The sequence below is a fragment of the Zosterops lateralis genome (assembly GCF_965231275.1).
Source record: "Zosterops lateralis genome assembly, chromosome: 17".
In the NCBI taxonomy this organism is placed as follows: Eukaryota; Metazoa; Chordata; class Aves; order Passeriformes; family Zosteropidae; genus Zosterops; species Zosterops lateralis.
Window position 1 is genome coordinate 1,747,349 of NC_139777.1, and position 25,061 is coordinate 1,772,409.

The 25,061-nt window shown below is 48.9% G+C and overlaps 1 protein-coding gene across 1 annotated transcript in view; it reads right to left on the minus strand.

Annotated features, from left to right (window-relative positions):
* TMEM132B (transmembrane protein 132B) overlaps window positions 1-18,736 on the minus strand; it is a gene marked incomplete at its 5' end in the record, with an annotated part of 257,632 nt that extends 238,896 nt beyond the window's left edge. Inside the window, one exon of the mRNA XM_083873975.1 lies at window positions 18,652-18,736. Within this exon, the coding sequence (XP_083730101.1) occupies window positions 18,652-18,736 (85 nt within the window). The remainder of the gene's footprint in view (window positions 1-18,651) is intronic.
* Between the last annotated feature and the right edge of the window lie 6,325 nt (window positions 18,737-25,061).

A 25,061-nucleotide genomic window follows, 5' to 3' on the forward strand; every position in this document is an offset into this window, starting at 1 on the left:
GAGAAGGGGAAATGATTGCTTTTTCATTATTTGTCTCACTGCCAGTGCTGAATCAAAGTCAGAGGGCTGCCAAAAGATCTCTTTTGATCCAAATAACTTCCATCCCTGTAAACATTTCTACAGGGAGAAAACACAAATCCCCAGTCCAATCTTTCCACCATGATTTTAACGATAAGTATATTTTTAAAGTTTATACTTATATTTTAAATACTTATATTTTATAAGTACTTATATTTTTAAATACTTATATTTAAAATATTTATATTTTAATACTTATATTTTAAATATAAGTATATTTATATTTTTAAAGATAAGTATATTTTTAAAAAACAAACAAACAAAACAAAACAAAAAATTTAAAAAAAAAAAAAAAAAAAAAAAAAAAAAAAAAAAAAAAAAAAAAAGAAAGAAAAAACAAACTCTTCCTCTATAAGTCTTTGCCACTCAAAAGCTTTTTAAAAGATGCTGTGGGGAGGAATCCAGAACTGGACCAGAAAAAGCCAAGCTTGAGGATTCCCATCATCAGCCCAACATTGCAGCACCACTCACAGTGAGTTAAAGGGATCAAAAAAAAGAAAAATAATATATATATAAAAAGATTTTACATCAGGAACCAATTTACTTTTGCTGCTCCACAGAGCAATGATGCCTCAGGACCCTCAGCTGAATGGCTGGAGCTCACATAACTGGAGGAGCAAAGAAAGCAGCAGAGAACTTTAATGGTTTATGAAATTCAATTGAAATTGATGATTGAGAAAGTGAAACGTTTAACACCCCACCAACTTAACATCAGGCAGGTACAGGGACCAAAAGAGGTGGGAACTCATTTTCCATGACCCCCACACAGGAATTTAATATGTAAATATTTTAACTCCTCCAGACCTTTTTTTTCCACTGGGAGCTTTAATATAAAAACCCATCTTTGGTGAAAATGGCAATGCATTATTATGACCTGCACCACTCCTGTCTGTGAAATATTAGAAATTGCATTTTGCATTTCAACTTCGGCTGGAACAGGAACTCAAAAAACCTTCCCCTGCTATTTGAGATGACTTTGAATAAACTGTTTGCAGCTGATGTACTTTTCCAGCGCGGATCTTTTCTGTTATGAAGCCTGTCTCTGATGAACAATAGAAAAATATTGTTGACAGGGGTGTACTTTTCCATCAACTCAAAAATATCATTTTGCAGAATATTTTCACAGCTCAGCAGAAGGTGGAAAGAAAGACAATATTATGACTGGGTAAGAAAGAAAGAAGACATTCGTTATAATTAGATTGTAGTAGTTTTCTTGTTGGTTTTGGCTTGCTTGATACAAGGTTTTTCACTAGTCAGAGCTCCAATCTGACTTACAAAGCAATACTCATGATAATCAAAGATTAACCTGGGTAAAGACAATCAGAATTTGGCCAGAACACTTTAGAACGATGTTGATATCCACAAAGCATCCAGAACATCTTGATTTTTTAAGTGTGTGGTCAGTTGGCTGCTTTAGGATCCATCACCCCCAGTTAGGGGCAAAAAAGGAACAACCACATCCTGACATTTATTGAGTGACTCGGGACACTGGTGCCTTGCAGAAGGACTGAAACATCAGGAAAACAATCTTTTCATTAATTTCTGAGAATTCTTGGGGTCGTGTATTAATCTATTCTTTTCCTCTGTATTGTTTGATAGCCCACTCACCTTGGTATCAATAGGAAATCTTGCAAGAACTATCCTGTCCTATCCCATCCCATCCCATCCTTCCCATCCTATCCTATCCTATCCCATCCTATCCATGGCATTCCAAGCCATGAATTGATCCTGTTGATCAACCAACACCAATAATTAAATTAATTTGAATATTATGACTACAGAGAATACATGGTGTTCATATTATATGAATAGAATTTCACAGCTGCTGTGAAATTCTAGTCAAAAAATATATGTATGTTATAGCATTTCTAAATCAGATTTTCTTGTTTTATAGTACTGTCAGAAAAACAGTTTTGAACTTCTGTAAAGTAAAAAAAAAACAACTCTGGAGTCTCCATGGTGCCCCTGGAGCAGGCAGGGACATGTTCATGTGGGCACCTCTTGATTCATGAGGGAGGCTTTGATGTGCAAATTAATCATTATAACTTTTAACTGAGCTCATGTAAGCCTCATGTGTTGCTAATTACACAATGCAGGGGAAGAAAAAAAAAATCACAAATGAATTTAAACGCTTAACCTAATCAGGATGGGCAAGTTTGTGTTTTAATTACAGATTGTGGTGCAGCAGCAAAGCATCTGCTGCAGTTGTGGTTCCACAGCAAAGTCCTCACTCCTGTGCTCAGGTCCAGTTCTGCTCCACGAAACCAAAAGTGGCTGCAGCTTTGGCTGGGGACAGCAGGGACATCCTCCCAGGGGCTGTGGGGATGTTCCACCCACCTGAACACCTTTCTCCATTAATTTCCTGCAAAAGGGGTTCCTTATGGGCACCTCCAAGCTTGGCATGTTCAAACCTCTCCTTTAATCTTTAATTTAATCCACACACAGAGGCAGAAATCAGGGTTCTTCCCCCAGCCCAATGATTCTCAATTCACACAAGGAAGAATCAAGAGGCATCTTTGGAGCCTGTTTCCTCTATGCCCTCACACATATGGAGGGGGGAAAAGGAAGAATAAAATGAGGTTGCAATAAATAAATAAACACTCCTGAACTTTGCAGCGCCTGGGGCAAGTTTTTACAACTGAATTAAAATCCCTGAATATCGTGGCTTTTAATGGAGACACTGATCCAGCGTGGCAATGCCCCTGCACAATGGGAATGTGCCACTGTGAGGTCAGGGATGGTGACCCTGCAGAAAAACACCCACCTGCCCATAACTCTGCTGGCAGTTAACCAGAGAATTAGAATTTCAGCGAGGACAGACAACCTCAGAAATGTATGGAAAAAAAAAATATTATCTAAAAAAAAAAGCAAAGACAGTCTATTGTTTCTTGTATTATTTTTAACTTGATGCAGCACCTACTTATCAAAAAGAGGAGGGGGGGAAAAAAAGCCCCACAGGCTCTGAGAACATTGATTTGCATTAGATTTTGCTGGTTATCCACAAAAGCAAAGCAAAAAAAACCTGCTGTATTTCTGGTTGGGTTTTTTGTGGTTTGTTTTTTGGGTTTTGTTTTTTTTTTTTTTTTTTTTGAACACCAGGGGGCTGATTACTGTGAAATGATCTTAGGCTTCTCCCACTAAGTGGACAGATGGATTGCTACTTTTGCAACTCCTTTTTTGCAGCCTGGAATTCGGTTGCTGGCGGGAGGCTCCGTTCCAGCTCTCTCTCTCTCTCCAGCATCATTTCTCTCCTTGCACTTGTCATCTCACTTCCCAGCCTGAGGCTGGGGGCTGTGGGAAAGGCTCTCTGCAAGCTCAGGGATGTGCAAACATCCCTCTGTGTCCACACGGGCTCTGCCCCTCTCTGGTGCCCACCCCAGGGGACAGGGAATGGCACAGGCACAGCAGAGCCTCCACTCCTGGATTTTTCACTCCAAGGAAGCTGCTGGTGCTGAGGCTGTGGAGACAAACACCACCAGTGCTAGACAGACCAAAAATGAGGTCTCCCCTGGTTTTCCAAAAACAAGCTGCGACTTAGAGGGTTTTCTGCAAGGTGAGAAAAGAAACATAAAGCACTGCTAGGCAAAAAGTCATCTCCTTAACTTTTTTTTTTTTTTTTTAAAGACAAATTTTACAAAGTGCAAAGTGAGACTCTGCCAGGCTCCATCCCTGCCTCCCTGACAGGCATAGAAAATTCAAAGGATTCGGGCATGGAACAAGGTGGGTCCTCTGCCAGCAGCCTTTGCATCCACAACCCACCACTCCCAGAGGTAAAACACAGCTGGGCAAGGAGAAGAAACCCCTCAGCCTGCAGGAAAGGAAATTTCATTCACAAGGGGCTTTTTAGGAACAATCTCCCCAGGGGATGCTGCCTGGCCCTATTGGGCATCACCCCACTGCAGCCCAGGGAGTGCAGCCCCTTTAAGATAAAGGCAAGGGACAAAAAGGAGGAAACGCTCAGTTTGATCCGAGGAAGTGAAAAAGCTCGGGAAGAGCAAAGTGCCAGCCCCAGGAATGACTAAGCACAGAGCACAGGCAGTGCAGGGCTGGCTGAGGCAGCCACACACTGCATACATCCCCAGAGCTGTGCCAGTTCTGAAGGCATGCTGCATGGAAAAACCATTTCTGGGGAGGGAAAAAAGAAAAAAAAAAAAGAAAAGCCAAACCTAAAAACAAGGAGTCGATTCTTCAGCGAGCCACATGAACTGCCTGAGTGTGTTTATAAGCATCCCCATCCGTCTGTAAGTGCAGCTGATGCACAGATAGCAATATATGGGTCAATAATGGTTTATCTAAAGATGTGTGTCAGCCTATCTCTCCTCTGCTCTCTGACAAACCTTTTACAAGAGCCACTCACTTTAACCCTGAATTATCTGCCTCTGCTCATCTTCAGGGAGAATCAGCACGGCAGAGAAAGAGGCAGGCAATTCCCTGTGATCTGAAAGCTCACTTTCTAAATCAAATCAATTTTTCTAACGTAATTTGCCTCATCTAAATCACTGACCCATGCATTTTCTCACTATCCTTTGACAAGAGCTGCACCAATTGAAGCAAAGCTAAAACACTTCAACCAGACCAATTCATAGAAAGTCTTTAGAGGAATTCTTTCATCACTGTAATTAATTCTTTAAGTACCACAATGGGATGCTCAGAATTCAAACCCAGTCCGAGGAGTAATGATTATACTAATGGGAGAAGCTGCTCAGTAAATAAATGCAAGTGCCCTGCTGAAAGGGATGGTTTTCAATAGGAGACTGCCACGGAGGGAGATAACTCACTTTTGGAGATAATAACTCAGATGATGAAGTCCCACAGACTGGAGTCTGATACCACAATCCCCAGACTGTGCACACTGAAGGGAGGAGGATTTTGACAGATCCACGTTGGAGCTGGGGCTGCTCCAGCTCTCAGCCCTTTGAGGTGTGGGGACAGAGGGCCTGGGGCACTTTGGGAAACCATCTGAGGGTTTGCTCTTGGTGCAGGAACCAAAGCAGTGACTGCCCTTGGCTTTCCCTGTTTGGTTAAATGCAATAAAACCTTCTTTATTTAATGAGCTGGGCTGCAGTGTGCCCAGAGAAGGGGAGGGAGATGCTTTAGCTCTGGGTGAGCAGGAAGAGCTTCAAGGAGACACAGCTGAAGCTCTACCCAGGAGCTGATAGTTGTCCCCCAGGCTCCAATAAACTCATTCTGACACTGTAATAAATGAAATAAGGTGCACAACATGGACATTTGGGGTTTAAAATGAGGAACAGCTCCTCAGTGCAGTCCCTGAAAAGATGTCCCCAGTCCCCATGGCCTGTCCAGCTTCATCACACCAAGGAGGTGATGAGATGGGCACCACCATCTGGGCTCTCCTCTTTGATTTTAGCAATAAAGAACAACAATTCCATCTTTTCTGCTTATGACTCACCATAAAAACTGCAATGGGCTGGTGCAAATCAAACTGAGCAGAAGAACCAAGCAGTGCCAGCCCTGGGGCAGACAGGGGGCACTTACAGGGAGCCTCAGCACTGCCCTGGATGGGGCTTGGGGGTGCCAAGAACCTCAGGCACCAAAACAAGCCAGGGCTGAGATGTGGAGGAGGAGACAGTGATATTTCAGCCTTCTGATTGTTTTCATTCTTGGACTGGAGAGTTCTGACCATTGTAACAAGAACAAAGACTGATGTTTGGTAAATACATTCCTTTCCAGGGGGAAGGACAAATTGATGGAAGGGCTGGGGACTGATGGAATTGACCACTGGGGTCAGAGGGGCTTTCCTCTCGTCCCCCAATCTCTGACCAAATCCCAAAAACTATATCAGTTGAGATTCCCGAAATAAAGCCCCATTTCCTTTTCATCTCACATCCTAAAGGGTCAGTGTGGTTCTTTTCATGTCCTCTTGAGTCAAGACAGTTCCTGAGCTGTGCTCAGCCCACCAGGGCCAACACCAACCTCAGCAAACCTCTTCCCAAGGTGAGCTTCACCCCATAAAGAGCACTGTTGGGAAAGATGGGACAGGAAAAGCTTACAAATATGATTGCCTGGCAAGAAATACTGAAAATATAAAACCTGTGAGTGAAATAGAAATGAATTTCAGCTCTGAGATGTGACCATGGCAGGCAGGAAGATGGGGATGAGCTGGAGATGGGTGGAAGGACAGAAAACAAAAGGCCCCAAGGGTGCAGCCCCTCTCCACCCTGCCAAGGCATCGGGGAAAAGGTGGATGAGAAAAGTCTCTTTAGAGTTTAGAATACAGGATGATGTGGTGATAGAGCAGTTCTCATGGGCTGCAGGCAAAGTCTGTAGGGTTTGTATCTCGTGCTGGTTGGTCACTGTAAATTGGAATATTCAACACAAAAGGAGATGGAATGGATTGGAACAAGGACCTCACTCTCTGACCCCTGCAGTTTTCTTACCTCTGTTACCCCTCTTGGCTCTTTTTACCTCCCTCACCTCACACCCTCTCTCTCTCCCTCTCTCTTTGGGGTTCCCTCCAGCCCAGGCTGGTGGCTGAAGGCAAGGCCCTTTTTACCCACAAACCCTGCAATAAAACCACTTGTTTCTAGAATATCTCAGCTCTGGAGAGTTCCCTCTCCCTGCCCTCCACAGGTGCCCCTACAGAGCAGCAGCAAAACCCATCAGCTGCCATCAAAAACTAACCCCAGGGCCCAGCTTCACCCACCACCTCTGCTCTCCCTGCCAGCTGGGCTCAGACTCTGGGCTACTGCCCAGATGATGGAGAGGACAGAAAATGGCTTTGATAGTACCCACTTTTCCCCCCAAAGCCCTTTGAGCTCTACAGGTGAAAGAATGATAAATGATTAATATTTGAAAAGGAAAAAAAAAATGTCTCAGCTGCAATAAAATTCGTGCTGTCTTCTGCTTATCTCTTGTTTCTCCTCTCTAATGAAGCTGAGCCTTTTTTTCACCAATATTCATGCTAATAACTTTCAGTGAGCTGCTCTTAAGCAAACGACCCGAAATGAGTAACCGCATTAAAAAAAAAAAGGAAAAAAAGAGTGGAAGAAACCTTTGTATATTAATTCTCATAGCTGTCAGAGATGAGGATTTAATAATGTTAGTATCTAAGCTACTCCATTATTTCCAAACACCTTGGAGCAGAATGTCTTAGTGGGAGATGAATTAGATAGTGCCACTGGAACTGCCTTTTGAGTGTTTTCAGAGCCTCATCTGTGGCTCATCACCACGTGTGCTTCAAGTCCTTGCCCTCTCATCTCCAAATAACCTCCAGCTGTAAATGTATTTATGTGCTGACTATTTACATGCCAGACCCAGCTCCTTTTTTCTTTTTTTTTTTCTTTTTTATTTTTGAGCATTTCCCACTCACTGTTGAACCATTTGTCCCCATTTAATTAGATTTGCCCGGGTTCAGCTTTGAGTGGGTGATAGGGATGGAAAGTTGGGAACTCGGGTCATCCAACAACCTGAGTCAACCTGCTGGGATGAGGCAAAGAGGGAGAAGTGTGGGCGGGGTACAGGAGAGGTCTAATGGGCTGGGAACATCCCTGCCAAGTCCTGCATGGCTGAGAACCAGCCCTGCTCAGGAACAGCCTGTACCCAACCACCAGAGATGGGAAAGGACTCAATTTGCCAGCTTTTCCAGCTCCAATTCCCATGATTTGGAGAGGCTGAGGCACGTTGGCCTTTGAGAGATCTCTGCTGCTTCCAGAAAGCTCTCACCATCCTCTCTGGGTGCCTCTGTTGGCACCTTTTTTAAAAACCTGTTTCACTGTGTGTGTGTTTGTTGTGTCCTCTCTGCACTCACTGAAAGACAATCAGACCTTGTGTTATCAATCAAGGGGTCTCTAAGTGGCCTGAAAACCCCCAGGGACATTTCAGGCTGCTGTGACCCCTCAATCAGGGACACTGGGGGTGGATGGTTCATGTCTTTAACCAAACTGGATGCTCACACTGCCCCATGCAGAAAATCAGACCAGCTTCTTCCAAAACCCATCAGGGATTTTCTGCTGTGACCCCAGACAGGGACACTGGGGGTGGATGGTTTTTGTTTTTCACCAGACTGGGTGCTCACACTGCCCCATGCAGAAAATCAGACCAGCTCCTTCCAAAATTCATCATGGATTTTCTGCTGTGAACCCACAGTCAGGGACACTGGGGGTGGATGGTTCTTGTCTTTCACCAAACTGGGTGCTCACACTGCCCCATCCAGAAATCCAGACCTTCCAAAACTCATCCTGGATTTTCTGCTGTGACCCCAGACAGGGACACTGGGGGTGGTTGGTTCTTGCCTTTCACCAAACCAGGTGCTCACACTGCCCCATGCAGAAAATCAGACCAGTTTCTTCCAAAACTCATCCTGGATTTTCTGCTGTGGCCTCACAATCAGAGACACTTGGGGTGAATGGTTGTTTTCCTTCACCAGACCAGGTGTTCACACTGCCCCATCCAGACCAGCTCCTTCCAAAACTCATGGATTTTCTGCTGTGGCTCCACAGTCAGGAACACTAGGGGTAGATGGTTTTTGTCTTTAACCAAACTGGGTGCTCACACTGCCCCACACAGACATCCAGACCTTCCAAAATTCATCCTGGATTTTCTCCTTTTTCAACCAAAAATCTGGGTACCAACACCAGTCAGCAGCTACCAACTCTTAGCTGAGTTTCTAATTATTGCTGGTTGCATAGAAACCTGCTCCATCTGCTCAAGGGTTCCCTCATAGGGCACAGGGGCTCTTTTTTTTTGGTTTTTTGGTGTGAATTTCATCCTTTTTTTTTTGAAGCTGCAGCATCCATTAGACAGCCCTCCTTCCCCATTGTGGCCAAAGTCTTGCTGCTAAGCAAAAAGCTGTGGCTAATTGACAACAACTCCTCGACTGAGATATAAAGTAGCTGCATCTGTCACTCATGCAAACAGCAACAGCAGCTCAGCTGCTAAATAATGGAAAATGGTTCATTCTTCTCACTCAGGGAAGATCCTTTATTAAAGAAATGGATGTCTCCGGTGCTACAGAGCCCTGCCCTGATCATTCCTGCATCTTAAAAATCTAACATTGCCCATAAAATCCCTAAGTAACATAAACCCTGTTCCTTTCACTACTCTCCCAATCAGAAAAACTGGATTTAAATCACCTGCTGGCAGGTTTATTACAGGGCCCACAAGCAGATAAGGTCCTGTGCACCAGCCCTCTGCACTTAAAGGGAAATAAATCTCTGCTTTGCCATCTGTTTTTGAAGTGTTTCCATACAAGCCAAACAAAAAAAAACCCAAATGTACGTGCACCTCTCATTTAACCTTCTAAAAGATTTTATTTGTGGGGTAATGAGGATGACATTTCTTCTCTCTCTGGCAGAAATGCTTTTTTTCCTGCTCAGGTTGATTCCCCTCGGGGCTCCCTCATCCCACTACCAAACTCTGCCAAGGCTCTGTGTGTGTGGATCAATGGGCTCAGCACAGCTGCTTGGCCACAGGCACCATCTCCCACATGTCCCCTGGGCTGCCACCAGTGGGGACATCATTTCTGGAGCCTGATGAGCCCCTTTCCTTGGCCACAAGGAGGATTTTGATCCTTGTTTCTCCATTGTCCTGGGTTGCGGTGTAGGATGTTCACAAAGTATTTATTCCATCCCCATCCCCATGAGCTGCTGGAACCAGGTGGGGCAGTGTTTTCCCAGGCCCCTCCTTTGGGCTCTTCTGCTCATGGCCCATCAATGCCTTGCCCAGGACTCACAGGGAACTCCCTCCAGGAGCTCTCTCTGTTTAATGGGCCATCAAGGAGCCACTGCACGACTCCTCATCCCATTGGGAGATGCTCCCAATGCCCAGGGGGAGGAGCCAAGCATTCCCACCTGGAGAGAATCTGGGATTTGGGACAGGACAAGCAGCCCTGAGCCACTGGATTCCCAGAGGAGCAGAGCTCCCAGACCTTTCTGTGGGATCACTGCTTCAGGAAGAGCCCCTCACCTGGACTGCTCCCCCCACCCTGCTCAGGGTGTGTTCTGACTCTGGCAGTGCTCCTTTGTGTTATTGCATTGATTTTATTTTATTTTTTACCTTTTTTACCTTTCTTCTTATTAAATTATATCTCTGACTTGGAGCCTCTCATTGGTTTTGCTTTTCAAACCACAACATCCATTTATCCCCAGCCTGAATTGCATCAGCGGAGTTTTCTCAGTATTTTTTCCATCACCAGCACCAAGGCAGGTGGTTTCACACCATCCCCTCCCCATAACCACATCCATGGTCCTTGTGAAGCCTTTTGGCAGATGGCAGCACCATCCCCAGACAGGAGGATGTAACCACAGAGCACCGAGCACCCTCTCCCCAAGATTTAGCAGCTTTGTCACTAAAAATGTCACCATTTCCTGCCACTGCAGGTCCCTTCCTCACTGCAGAGGGAGCGATGGGGCAGAGCAGCTCCTGAGGAGCAGCTGGTACAGGCACGGTGGGATGAGCAGAGCTGGTGGATTTGTAATTTCCAATTATTTTACTCAGCAGACGGCGGCCCCCGTGGAAACCCCTCTGTTCATGGCTATCCCTCACCCCTCAGGGCACCCCTGTGCTTGTCCATCACCAAAAAAAAAAAAAAAAAAAAAAATCAGAGTTAAAATCAAATGCTACACTTGGTTTTCTCTCCTTGCCTGAAGTTGCCAGAGACAAGATGGGACATAATCGTCACTTTTTAAATCATCTCCTGTGACAGGCAAATTGATCAAGTGGAGAGAGGCTGGGCTGCTTTTGGACTTGAACAAACTGATTTTTCCATGAAAGATGGTGTTTACATTGCCTCTGCTGAAATATGCGTTCCTCCTGCCATTTCATCACCAAAATTTGGGAGGAAAGAGTGGTTTTTAGGGGGGAAAAAAAAAAAGAAGGAAGAAAGAGAGAAGGAATAAAAGCGCTCTTCAATCTGGAGCACATCATAAATTCATGAAGCTTTCTGGATGCTGTAAGAAACAAACATTTATGCAAACAAAGAAAAGCTCAAAACGCGTTGCGAGAGAATTTTTGGGAAAAAACATTAATATTTACCCTGCAAGTGAAACTGAAGCAGATTGTGTGAGGCACTGCCCAAAGAGCAAAGCCCTCACACTCCAGCAGCCCTTGCTTTACTTCCCATGATCATGGAGGACAATGGGAACACCCAGGAAAAGCCAGACACGGAGCAAACCCTATCCCCTCCCCATAAATCCTCTCCAGGCACCTCTTTACTTATGATTTCTGCCTGCCCATCCTCAGGTGGGGGCTGCTCCCTGTGAAATTCCAGCTGGGAAAATCCCTGGGAGTGACATTTTGGGCACCACATGGAAACTCCTCACACTCCACAGCCCCCACAGTGGCACTTAATGCAAGAGGATGTGACAGGCAGAGTTGGGAGAGAGAGCTCCACGTGCCAGCACATCGCTGAGCCACTGACAGGGCTGAGAGAGAAAGCTGTGCCAACAAACCAAGTCACTGCTTGTCGTTAACCAGCGTTTCGTTGTGTTTAGGGAGCGGGGAATCGAGTTCAGTGGGTTAAATTTGGTTGAGCTGATGGGTTTTATTTCGGTGGGATGGGGTCTCTTTCACTGGGAGGTTTATTAAGGCCAGAAGACTTTTGTTTTGCTTGCTTGCTCTCCTTCACTCCTCTGAGACAGGACAGGTCTGCAGCCACCTCCATGAGACACAGGGCTGGGTGAAGCCGCTTCTCCATCACAGCAAAACCTTGTACCAGCAGCAACCACCAAGGTCAGCACGAGCTGCCACAATCCAACATTAGGAGTAATGACAGCCCTTCCTCCACTTTTCAGCAAAGGGACACAGCCAGCACAGGCCTCCTGAGCAGCCTGGCTGCAAAACGTATCCCTGAGGAGCTGTGAGGGGTCATCAGGGTAGAATTTCCTGGAATTTCCAGGTGGAAAACCCTGCACAGCCTAAAGCCCTGTGTCACCCAGATCCCTGTGTCACCAATCCCTGTGTCACCAATCCCTGTGTCACTAATCCCTGTGTCACCCAGATCCCTGTGTCACCAATCCCTGTGTCACCCAGATCCCTGTGTCACCAATCCCTGTGTCACCCAAATCTCTCTGTGTCACCCAGATCCCTGTGTCACCAATCCCTGTGTCACTAATCCCTGTGCCACCCAGATCCCTGTGTCACCAATCCTGTGTCACCAATCCCTGTGTCACCCAGATCTCTGTGTCACCCAGATCCCTGTGTCACCAATCCTGTGTCACCAATCCCGGTGTCACCCAGATCTCTGTGTCACCCAGATCCCTGTGTCACCAATCCCTGTGTCACCCAAATCTCTATGTCACCCAAATCTCTATGTCACCCAAATCACTATGTCACAAATCCCTGTGTCACCAATCCTGTGTCACCCAGATCCCTGTGTCACCAATCCCTGTGTCACCAATCTCTGTGTCACCAATCCTGTGTCACCCAAATCTCTGTCACCCAAATCCCTGTGTCACCAAGCCCTGTGTCACCAATCCCTGTGTCACCCAAATCTCTGTCACCCAAATCACTGTGTCACCAATCCCTGTGTCACCAATCCCTGTGTCACCCAGATTCCTGTGTCACAATCCCTGTGTCCCCCATCCCTGTGTCACCAATCCCTGTGTCATCAATCCCTGTGTCACCCAGATCCCTGTGTCACAATCCCTGTGTCCCCCATCCCTGTGTCACCAATCCCTGGGCACCTCCATAATGCACAGACTCTTCTCTCCAGAGCAACTGAGTCCTTGCCCAGGAATTCTGCCTTCCAAACTGCTGCCTGGGCTCAAAGAGCAACCAAACCCATGATGGCATACCCAACTCAGCAATTAAATAAATGGAGCCATCTCTGGCTCAGGAGTGCATCCTTCATCCAAAAAAATCCTTCCAGAGACACAACCCCTGTCCCAGGCTTGGCAAGGCTCTGCTCTGAGCTCCTGCAGCTGCTCCTGGGCTCGTACCTTCCTCGCCTCACTGAGCTGCTTTAAACACTGAGATAATAGGGCTGGGAGTGACTATCATTTGCAGCAATAAAATACAGCAAATTAATTGCACTTGATCGATTTTTTTTTTGTGTTTTAATGTGACTATTTTGGTATTCAAACCACGAGAGACTCGATCAGCCACAGTCAGGTGTCAGTGAACAGAGTTCTGTGACCAAACCCCACAAATTGAGGAAAATAATCAAAACCCAAAAAGAGTGAGACTTCCCCATTTCATGTACACAAAGGAGGCTGCAGCACCAGTGGCAGGAGATTTTTGAGATGAAAAATGCTGTGCAGGGCAAGTCACAGAGTTGTCTGTGCATTCCCAGAGAGCCCAGTGCCAATCACAGCAGCAATGCATAAATCCAGAGCAGCTCCACTGACTTCAGAGCAGCTGGTCCAGATTTATGCTGATGGGAAGTAAAATCAGGGTATCTGAAATATTCTGCTCTAATGGATACTGGAGCAAAAGGCACTAAAATAACTTCAGAGTTCTCCCCCCAGCCCACTATCCCCCTCTCCACATCAGTTTGAGCAGTCACTGCATAAAACACTGAGATCTGCACAAATCTGGGGGAATAACCTACATTCCAACAGTTGGTATTGCAAATCTATTTTACAGTAGATAACGCAGCCCTTTCATTTCTGGTCCTAAAGAGCCTCTGAAATAAAAAAAGTGTCTCCATGTTAGGTAGAGTGATACAGGGACACATAATAAAATAAAATAAGCATAATGTCTCTCCACCCACGCCCCCCTGGAGCCGGAGTGGAAAAGGGAGCGCAGGTTGTTCCTCAGGCACGGCTGGCAAAGGTGGGGATGGATGGGGGACACACTCTACTCCTGCCCTGCCCTGCCCTGCCCCGGTGTGACACAGCACTGGGAACCAAAACAAAACACACCAACAAAAAATAAATAAATAAATAAATAAATAAATAAAATATATATATATATATGTATAAAAAATATTATATAAATATTACATCAAATACATAATATTTTATATTATATATTCTAATATCATTATAATAAATAATAATGCAATATTATATATAATATAATGTTTTATATATTATATACCATATATAATATATATCTATATATAAGATATTTATATATTTATATTTTTAGATATATAAATATATATTTATATGTATTTATATATTTATATAGTATATAGTATATTTATATATTTATATATTTATATAGTATATATTTATATAGTATATAGTATATTTATATATTTATATATTTATATAGTATATATTTATATAGTATATAGTATATAGTATATTTATATATTATATTATTATAATTATTATATTATATTATATGTATTTTATATTATATATAATGTAACATATATTCATATATTATATATTTTATATTTATATATTTATATATATTTGTATATATATTTATATATGATGTATTTATGTATATTATAATATTATTATAATAAATAGTAATATATTATTATATATTATATGGTTGTGGTTTTTTTAATAAACTGATCTACATATATCAGTCTACCTCTACCAGGTAAACTGCTCCATCTCGCTGGCAGGACACCTACTCCCATCACCCGGCAGAGCCGCCGCCAGGCGAGGAGAGGAGAGGAGAGGAGAGGCGGCCAAAGCCTCCCTAAGAACGGCAGCACAACCGGGGCCGCTGCCAGGCAGAGACATCCTCGAGTCAGCGGGAGCGGCCCGAGCCTGCCAAAAACACACACACACACAGCAATACCCGAGAGCCGGGCACCGCACTGATCTCCTCACTGCACCTTCCCGGGGCTGTTTGGGGACCCGCCTGACAGGAGGAGAGAATGCCACCCCGCTTGGGAAAATCTCAGCCTTGGTGCATCGCAATGCAACCCTGCCCGGAGCCGGCAGCGGGGGAGGGAGGGAGGGAGGGAGGGAGGGAAGGCGGATAAATAGAGGAAAGGATGGCAGGAGCCCAAAGCGAGCGGCTGTGCCAGCCGGGGCTCTGCGGGGATGGCAGCGCCGCGGGGTGACTCAGGCAGGTGTTTTCTCCCGCCTGCAACAAACCCAAACCTTCCTTAACCCCCCTGTAATCCAGAGGAGGGGAAAAAACGGGTTTGGGTCTCTGAGCGAGCGGCAGGGAGAGCGGCACAGCCCCGGGGGGAGGCGCCTGAGAAAAGAGCTTTTCCCTGATCCTGAACCCCCTGTGCGCACAGACATCGCTCAGTCCTCCACAGGGGTGGTGGGATGGGGCAGGAGGCAGAAAGATGCTCCAGGGCCGGGAGAGAGGAGAGGAGAGGAGAGGAGAGGAGAGGAGAGGAGAGGAGAGGAGAGGAGAGGAGAGGAGAGGAGAGGAGAGGAGAGGAGAGGAGAGGAGAGGAGAGGAGAGGAGAGGAGAGGAGAGGAGAGGAGAGGAGAGGAGAGGAGAGGAGAGGAGAGGAGAGGAGAGGAGAGGAGAGGAGAGGAGAGGAGAGGAGAGGAGAGGAGAGGAGAGGAGAGGAGAGGAGAGGAGAGGAGAGGAGAGGAGAGGAGAGGAGAGGAGAGGAGAGGAGAGGAGAGGAGAGGAGAGGAGAGGAGAGGAGAGGAGAGGAGAGGAGAGGAGAGGAGAGGAGAGGAGAGGAGAGGAGAGGAGAGGAGAGGAGAGGAGAGGAGAGGAGAGGAGAGGAGAGGAGAGGAGAGGAGAGGAGAGAGGAGCAGGCAGGGAATGAGTTGGTAATTCACAGCTCGAGCCGAGCGCGCACTGCGAGTTCCCAGCGCGCACCCTGAGCGGGGAGGGCTCGGAGCAGCGCAGAGGGATGAGGAGACGCCGGGAGGGTTTGCAGCCACAAACTGTTTCAAAGTGGGTTTCCATATGTTTAAGCGCTGAGAGCTCTGGAAGAATTACACCCACAGCCCGATCTCACCATGGTAGCTACCCACACAGGAGAGAACGGGAGAGGAGAGGGGGAATATCAGGGGAAAGATTCGCATTAATACGTCAAAGCAGTAAATTAAAAAGATTATTAAAAAATAGAGAAACCTGCTCCTTTGCTGTGCCTAACTCCTTGATAAAATAAGAGCTGCACAGTGACCAGGGAGCTGGACCAGTGACCCTGGCAGTGACCAGGGAAAGCCACCCTGTGCCCTGGGCTCGGTGCCCCAGTCCCCACAAGCTGCAGCCCCTTTTCCATGCCCTGCACCCCCCAAACTCTGCACCCTTGTCCCCATGTCCTGCTCAGGAGGATTTCACAGCCTAAAGCCCTGTGCACACAGCCCAGCCGAGGAGGGAGAGGATGGAGGGCAGGAGCAAGCAGCAATAAATAAAAAAGATTATTAAAAAATAGAGAAACCTGCTCCTTTGCTGTGCCTAACTCCTTGCTAAAATAAGAGCTGCACAGTGACCAGGGAGCTGGACCAGTGACCCTGGCAGTGACCAGGGAAAGCCACCCTGTGTCCCGGGCTCGGTGCCCCAGTCCCCAGGAGCTGCAGCCCCTTTTCCATGCCCTGCACACCCCAAACTCCACACCCGTGTCCCCATGTCCTGCTCAGGAGGATTTCCAGGTGCACAGAGCCCGGCCGAGGAGGGAGAGGATGGAGGGCAGGGGCAAGGACCCCTCTGTGTCCCTCTCCTGGTTCCTCCTTCCCAGCAAATTCCTGCTCTTCCTGCAGGAACCTTTCCTAAGACACTTCCCCAGCCTGTGCCCTCCCCAGGAGCTGACCCCTCCCATGGATCACTCCTCTCCCACCTAAAATCCCCAATTTGAGGCATAACCCTAAAACCGCCCTGAAGTTTCCCCGGCAGCCCGAGCTTCATGAGCACCGTCCTGAGGATCAGTAAACGCCAAACCAATCCCCCAGCAACTTCTGCACCTTAATTAATTCGCTTTTAACAACCCCCGTTTATTAGGAGCAGCGTCTGCCAGGGAGGAGAAACATCCCCAGAGTAAAGTCCTGCTAAAGACTTTCCCAGGGGCAGCCTGGGGTGAGCCTTTACCAGGAAAACAACCACATTTGGGACCCCCAAATGCTGCTCCCAAGTCCAGCTGGGAGGGGAAATAATAATGATAAAAATAAAGAGAAAATAACAGAGCATCTCTCAGCCGCACTGGGCTGGCCGTGAGAGAATCCCACCTGAGCCCAGGTAAGGGCCAGACCCGCTCCCCTCCCAGCACCCCAAACCTGCTCGGAAATCAGCACAAGAAAGGTCGCACAAGTATTTTGTGACCGAAAGGATTTAACCCTGCACATCTTTCCCCCCAACCCGCGCCCTTTGGGGAGGCAGAAAGAGCGAGGAGCATCAGGGAGGAACGTGGGAAAACACAAATCCCGATCTTGTCCATCCCCAGAGCTCCGGCGAGACCAAACTTTGCCTTTTTTCTCCCCCAAATCGGGGCTGGATGGGGACAGGGGATACACGGGGGGGGACGAGGAGCTGGATGGGAACAGGGGATACAGGGAGGGATGCGGGGCTGGATGGGGACAGGGGACAGACATGGTTGGGGACAGGGCACACACGGAGGGATGGGGGGACAGGGGACACACAGGGGGGATGAGGGGCTGGATGGGGGGACAGGGACACACGGGGCTGGATAGGGATAAGGGACACACGGGAGGGATGCAGGGTTGGAGGGGGACAGGGGACACACATGGATGGGGACAGGGCATACAGGGAGGGATGTGGGGCTGGATGGGGGGACAGGGACAGACGGGAGGGATGGGGGGCTGGATGGGGACAGGGGACACACAGGGGGGATTGGGGGACAGGGGACACACGGGAAGGGATGAGGGGCTGGATGAGGGGACAGGAGAGACACATGGATGGGGACAGGGGACACACGGGAGGGATGTGGGGACAGGAGACACAGAGAGGGATGAGGAGCTGGATGGGGGGACAGGAGATACAGGGAGGGATGGGGGGACAGGGGACCCACGGGGCTGGATGGGGACAGGGGACACAGGTAAGGGATGGGGGGACAGGGACACACAGGGGGGGTGAGGAGCTGGATGGGGGGACAGGGACAGACGGGAGGGATGGGGGGCTGATGGGGACAGGGACACACGGGAGGGATGCGGAGCTGGATGGGGACAGGGGACAGACGGAGCTGGATGGGGGGACAGGGGACAGGGATGAGGAGCTGGATGGGGGGACAGGGACACACGGGGCTGGATGGGGCCAGGCACACACAGGAGGGATGCGGGGACAGGGGACACACGGGAGGGATGAGGAGCTGGATGGGGACAGGGGACAGACGGAGCTGGATGGGGGGACAGGGACACACAGGGCTGGATGGGGGGACAGGGGACAGGGAGGGATGAGGGGCTGGATGAAGACAGGGGACAGACGGAGCTGGATGGGGGGACAGGGGACACACATGGATGGGGACAGGGACAGACGGGAGGGATGAGGAGCTGGATGGGGACAGCGCACACACGAAGGGATGCGGAGCTGTATCGGGACTTCTCAGGGCGCCAGAGCCGAGCCCGGAGCGCGTTCCTCCCGCAGCGCTGCGCGGAGCGCCCGGGGGAGGGCTGGGATGGGGATAACGGCCCTAAATAACACCGGGAGAGGTGCGGGGGGGACAGGTATAAAATAAACACAAACAACACAAAACCCAGACCCAAAAGCCCAAAGCAAACAGAGAAAACACCCCATCGGCGGGGTCGGGGCGGCGGGACCGGGCTGGCGGGGGGTTACCTCGGCACAGGAGCAGCAGCGGCGCCAGGAGCAGCGCGGGGCCCCGGGAGAGCATCCTCTTTGTTCCATGCCCAGAAGTAGTCATGGTGCTGATTTATTTGGAGAGGGGCGGCTGAGCGGGGCGGGGGGGCCGGAGCCTGGAAACCACTCCCCCCGCTCCCCGCCCGCTCCGAGCAGAGCCCGCCGAGGATGGGAGGGGAACGGGAAAGGGGAAAGGGAAGGGGAAAGGGGGGTCCCCGCTCTCAGGGCCGCCCCCGGGGGGCAGCGGCACCGGCAGCGGCAGCGGCGGCTCCCCCGGGGCAGCGGGGGCTGTGCTGGGGATGCGGCCGGGCCGGGCCGGGCCGGGCTCACCTCAGGGGGTCAGGGCGGGCCCGCAGGTGTCGCTCAGAGCCCCCCAGGGAGGGGGGTTTGTGATGCCCGCGGGGGCAGCGGGCAGGGGGACAGCCCGGTGTGGCCTTGCTTCGGGCTGGGGGGGGGCCGGGGCCGGGCAGGCAGCGCCCCAGTCCTGATATGGATCCCGATCCTGATTCTGATCCTGATCCCGATCCCGATCCTGGGGGGGCCTGATGGGGATGGGGGGGAAGGGGGGAATGGGGGGGGAGCGCCGCCCGCCCGCCCAGGGAAAGAGCGCGTGCGCCCCCTGGCGGCCAACCCAGGAACTGCGGGAAACGCGGCCGGGAAAAGGGAATCCCAAAATCTGACTGTGAGAGGGTCCTGAAAACTGATTGTGAGAGTGTCCCAAAATCTGTGAGAGCGTCCTGAAAACTGAGAGAATCCCAAAAACAGTGAGGGCATCCCAAAAACTGACTGTGAAAGTTTTTTGGACTCTCCCACAAAAAAAAAGGCCAAAAACTGAGAGAGCATCCTGAAAACTGTGAGAGTATCCCAAAAACTGAGTGTGAGAGTGTCCCAAAACCTGACTGTGAGAGTGTCCCAAAACCTGTGAGAACAACCCAAAAACTGTGAAGGCAACCCAAAAACTGTGAGGGCATCCCAAAAACTGTGAGAGCATCCCAAAAACTGTGAGGGCAGGGCATCCTGAACAGTGAGAGAGCATCTTTTGGGTGGGGAAAGGGCATCTCTTGGGATGTGGGGGGATCCCAAACAGTGTCGGAGCACTCTAAAGGTTGTCCAAAGGGCATTCAAGGAGTGCAAGAGTGCCCAAAGGGGTGTGCAAAGGGCATCTCGAGGAGTGTGAGCGTGTCCTGAGGAGCAGGAGGGTCTGCAAAGGGAATTTCCCCAAGAGGAGTGGGAAGGGAGGCTCAGGAGTTTGAGGGTATCCCATGGAGTTTGAGGGCATCCCATGGAGGCTGAGGGCAACCCATGGAGGTTGAGGGCATCCCATGGATGTGCAAAGGGCATCCCAAGGGATGTGCAAAGGGCATCCCATGGAGGTTGAGGGTATCCCATGGAGGTTCAGGGCATCCCATGGAGGTGCAGAGGGCATCCCATGGAGATTGAGGGTATCCCATGGGATGTGCAAAGGGCATCCCATGAAGGTTGAGGACATCCCATGGAGATTGAGGGCATCCCATGAAGGTGCAGAGGACATCCCATGGAGGTTGAGAACATCCCATGGAGGTTGAGGGCATCCCATGGAGGTTGAGGATATCCCATGGATGTGCAGAGGACATCCCAAGGGATGTGCAAAGGGCATCCCATGGAGGTTGAGGGCATCCCATGAAGGTGCAAAGGGCATCCCATGAAGGTGCAAAGGGCATCCCATGGAGGTGCAGAGGGCATCCCATGAAGGTGCAGAGGGCATCCCATGGAGGTGCAGAGGGCATCCCATGGAGGTGCAAAGGGCATCCCATGGAGGTGCAGAGGGAGTGAGGAGTGTCCCCAGGGGACCCCCCACACCCCCATCCCGTGTCCCATCCCTTGCAATGCAAACACATCCCGCTGCTGGGGCTGGAACTCCGCGCTCCGACTCCTCTCAGCCCTAATTGCCGGGAGCTGTTCCTGTGATCGCAGTAAAACCAGCGAGACAGGGAAAGCAAAGGAGAGGGAGCATTAAACTCCTCCCCTGGGCTCTCCCGCAGTTTTGCAAACACGTCTCCGAGTTTGATTTTTTTTTTTTTTTTTTTCTTCCCTCCCTGCATAAACAAGCTTTTCTGTAGTACTTGCTGTAATCTTGTTTGCTGTGTAACCACTCCTAGGAATGTCATGAAAAATTTAGCTCTAATATTTTACCACTCCACACAAACATGAACATGAATAAATGCTCATCTCCCATGTAGGGAAATGTAGAGAGAGAGGGTGGGAATCAACCTCAGGCTGGAGGGACTGGACACACAGAGGTGGGGAAAAAACAAAACCGTGGGGAACACAAAGATTTGGGGTTGTCAGAGAACATAAAACTAATAAATAAATGTATAAAATGAATAAAAGGCAGTAATGAAGAACATCTTGCTGTCTGCCCTCAGTACTTGATTTAATAAAATACAATTGGAGAGTTCAGCTGTTAGTGGAAATCTGGGGATCCAAAATAAGGGAATCAGCTGCTTTGAACATCCCATTTCTTTCTTGCGGAGTGTGGGGGGGATTTTCCAGCTGGAGGTTCAGAGGCTGGTTTTTTCCCAATCTGACTTCCCAAGGTGGTGCCTGAGATGGATGTTGGAGCTGCAGTGATCCATGATGTGCCTCTCAGCCTAATAAAGCTCTAAGATCTTCCCCATCCCCTACAAAAATGCTTTAATGCTTTTACTGCCTTTTAATGAAAGGTAATATTCTGGTACAAATGAAGTGGAAACATGAATTAAGTGGTGTCTGCAGACTGTGGGAAGGTTGCTTGGCAGTGCCCTCTCTCCTTCCCACAGCTTTCCTCGATTGTGCTGCAAGAAACAAAACAAAACAAAACCAAAACAAAACCAAACACAAGCAGCAACAAATTTATTTGAGAGCTTTGGGCTGAACACGAGGGACTGTGAATGAATTAACAGATAAAAGGGGAGACACCACAGGAAAAATGGATCAGAATTGGGGATTTTATAGGTCAGAAAGCAGCTTGTGGGGTGAGCCCATGGCACAGCAGCTGCTCCCATCTCAAAAGGTGCTGAGGTATTTTTGGGGAGCAAAGGGGAGAAAAGCCCCTGAAGAGCTGAATACCAACCACAGGGGCAGCCAGGATTGATTTGCTGAGGTTAAAGAGGAGGCCTGAAAAAACCAGAAAGGGATTGTCACCCTGATTTTTTTCAGCCTTCTGATGTTTTCACATTCTTGCATTGGAGTTCTTACACATTGAAACATAAACAAGGATTGTTCTCACATCCCTCTCTGTGGTGGACTGCTGGTTTGACCACTGGGGTCACTTCTCCTCCTCCAATCCTTGACCAAATCCCAAAATTATATCAGTTAAGATTCCCAAAATAAAGTTATTTTTCTTGCTCTCAATTTGACTGATGAGTGTCCTTTTTTTCATGTCTTCTTGAGATTATTGGGAGGAATTATTGGGTTTATTGGGAGGCACAAAAACCATGAGGAAGAATCGCAGGTAAATCACCAAACCAACAACAGCTGACGGAGCGCGGCTTCCTCACAGCACAACGAGTCCTCCTTGACTGGATCTGCACCACTCACACCGGGAATTTCTGTTGAGATTCCCAAAATAAAGTCCTTCTTTTTCTCCCTCTCAATTTGACATCTTTCTTTCATGTCCTCTTGTCACAGGGGATTATTGGGACATACAAAAACCATGAAGAATCGCAGGTAAATCACCAAACCAACTTCCTCACAGCACAATGCGTGTTCCTTGACTGAATCTGCACCACTCACCCCGGGAATTTCTGCTTCCCACATCGCTGCTGAGCCCTTTCCAAGCTCCTTAGCTGGTTTACAACGTGCCTTGTCACTCCCTTGTCTTCTTCTGAGCATCAAAAGGGAAGTGAGGAGACAGCAGAGCCGTAATCTGGGTCTCCCATATGTGATCCTCAAAATAATTCTTCTCCCAAAGGAGATTTGTTTTTTTTCTTTTGAGTTATTCCGGTGGGGATGTCGCTGCGCTCCCTTTGTGCTGGCGTGACTTTGCACACAAGAGGCAACCCGTGTGACGAGAGACTTGAAAGACTTTGTGGCGGCGTTTACAGAAAGCTGTTGATTTTCACATCACTCATGTGTCAAAAGACGGGAATGCCCCGAGGAGAACAGAAAGAATGGGAATTTTAAGGATGTTTTTTTAAGGTATTAGGAGGGAAAACCCCAGCTGGGAGTGAAGGGGAGGTGAGGATGGGACCCTGATTTCCTGCAGGGAAAAAGGAGCTGGAGTAACCCTGGAGCTCTGCACAGCACCAGGAATTGATCCCAGCTTTGCACAAATAACATTTCCTTGTCCTATAACTCGTGTGGAGCTTGAGATTTAAGCCTTGTGTGTGCAGAGAGCCAGAAACTCTTCCAGTGGGGCCATCCTGAGGAAATCCTGCTCCACCCTGAGCATCTCAAGCCTTGCTGTCCCACTGATCACCTCTGCCCGCTGATGCTTGCAGGCTGCAAGACAAACCTCAGATTTGGCCCAAAAATTAATTGCAATGCTGAAAAACACTGGGGCGATGAATCTTTGGGCTGTTGGACGGAGGCTGGTGCCTGCTGGGATGGAAGCGACCAACAGCTTTGGAATATTGTGTCCAGATGGAAAATAAAATGAGGATCTGGTTGTGTTTGGTGCCTGGAGGGAGGAACCCAAGGGGAGCAGCGGGGCCAGGCAGTGACTCACAGGTGAGTGATTCACCCTCCTGCAGCAGGCAGAGAACCTGGGAGAGAGGCAGGAACTGAATCAGTGCTGCTGTGGTGAGGATTTGGGGTTTTTTTTTCTTTTTTTTAATCATCTCCTCACTCATTACCCTTAAAGCCTCTTCCCAGAGGATGAGAAGGCTTTGCTCACCAGAAGGGAGCGGGTTAATGACTCCCAGGAGGAGGAAAAGCTCAGAGCAGGGGGATTGTGGTGCTGAGCACCTGCAGAGAGTAAAAGGTGAATCTCCGTGATTCTCCTGCTTCCTTCCCCACCTGTGTTTAATCAAATTAATTTAAGGCAGGTCTGAGAGGAGGCCGGCTGATTTCTCCCTGTGGAATTTGGAACACCTGGATGGGGCATCCAGACCCTGAGCATCACCATGAGCCACCTGCAGAGGACAGAGGGCTTTGTGTGCCTGCTCCACACCCCGTTCCTGATTGTCTCCTCTATTCCCCTGGCTGGGAAGCAGAGGAGAGGGAGGAGATGGGATCAGAGTCAGAGGAATGGGAAGGGGCTTTGCTGCTGTGGCTCTGTGAGCTCGGGGGATGGCAGGGAAGGGCTGTGTCAGGGGCAGTGGGACACACAGAAATGTGTCCATCCTCCCTCAGGCTCCAGCCAGAGGGGCTCAGAGGACACCAAGTGAAAACCTCGATGCCACCAAGTCAAACTCACACAGTCACTGGAGCTGCTCAGCGTTGGGGGAAACCACAACCAAGCCCCTAAAAACCCAATAGAAGGAGAAGGTGCAGCCCCTCCAACATCCCATCCTTCCAGAAGTGCCCCAAACCACCCCCCCAGCTCTGCACCTGCTGCCCAGAGGTGAAATGTGGCACAGGAGCTGCTCAGCTCTGGGGAAAACACAACCAAGCCCCTAAAAACCCAGCAGAATGAGAAGGTGCAGTGCCAGCCTGGGGCTCTCAGTCTCACACAGGGTTCTTCAAAATCCCATCCTTCCAAAAGGGGCCCATAATCAGCCCCCAGCTCTGCACCTGCTGCCCAGAGGCGAAATATGGGCACAGGGATGTGCCAAAGCTCATCCCCAAACACTCAGCACCACTGGGACCAAGACATTGGGAATTCGAGCAGGCGAGACCTGGTTTTCCATGGAAATCCAAAACCATGGAGCGTTTTCCATGCAGGTCACAGCTGGGAGACTTCCCAGGTAGCTCCATCAGCGAAGAGTTGCTCAAACCAGGAGTGGCAGCGAGCTCTGTGCCTGCCTGCTCATTAAATCTGCTTTTTGTGGCCCAGAAATGCATATGAAAGAGGCGCACACAGGCCCTGTCACTCTTACAGATTCCTTCTCTCATTCTCAGCTAAACTAAGAGACGCCTGAAGCCGTCAAAGGGGTTGTTTCAAAGGCAGCCCGGAGACAGAAAGGGAGCGGAGCCGGCGCTGGAAAAGCCTCGCTAATCAAGGCAGAGGGATGTGCCTGTTCCCCTCCCTCCCCTCCTTCCCCAGCGCTGCTCGTGCTTTGGCTTTGAAGACCTGTCATCTGTGACGCCGCTTCAACATTTATACTGAGATTTTATTTTTTTTTTCCCCTGGAATATATGTGCCCTTTATTCTTTTTTTTTTTTTTTCCTCTTTTTTTTCTCTCTCTTTTTTTTTTTTTTTTTCTTTTTTTCCTTTTTTTTTTTAAGCCGTTCCACCCACCCTTCACCTCTCAGCAGAGCTCTGAGTG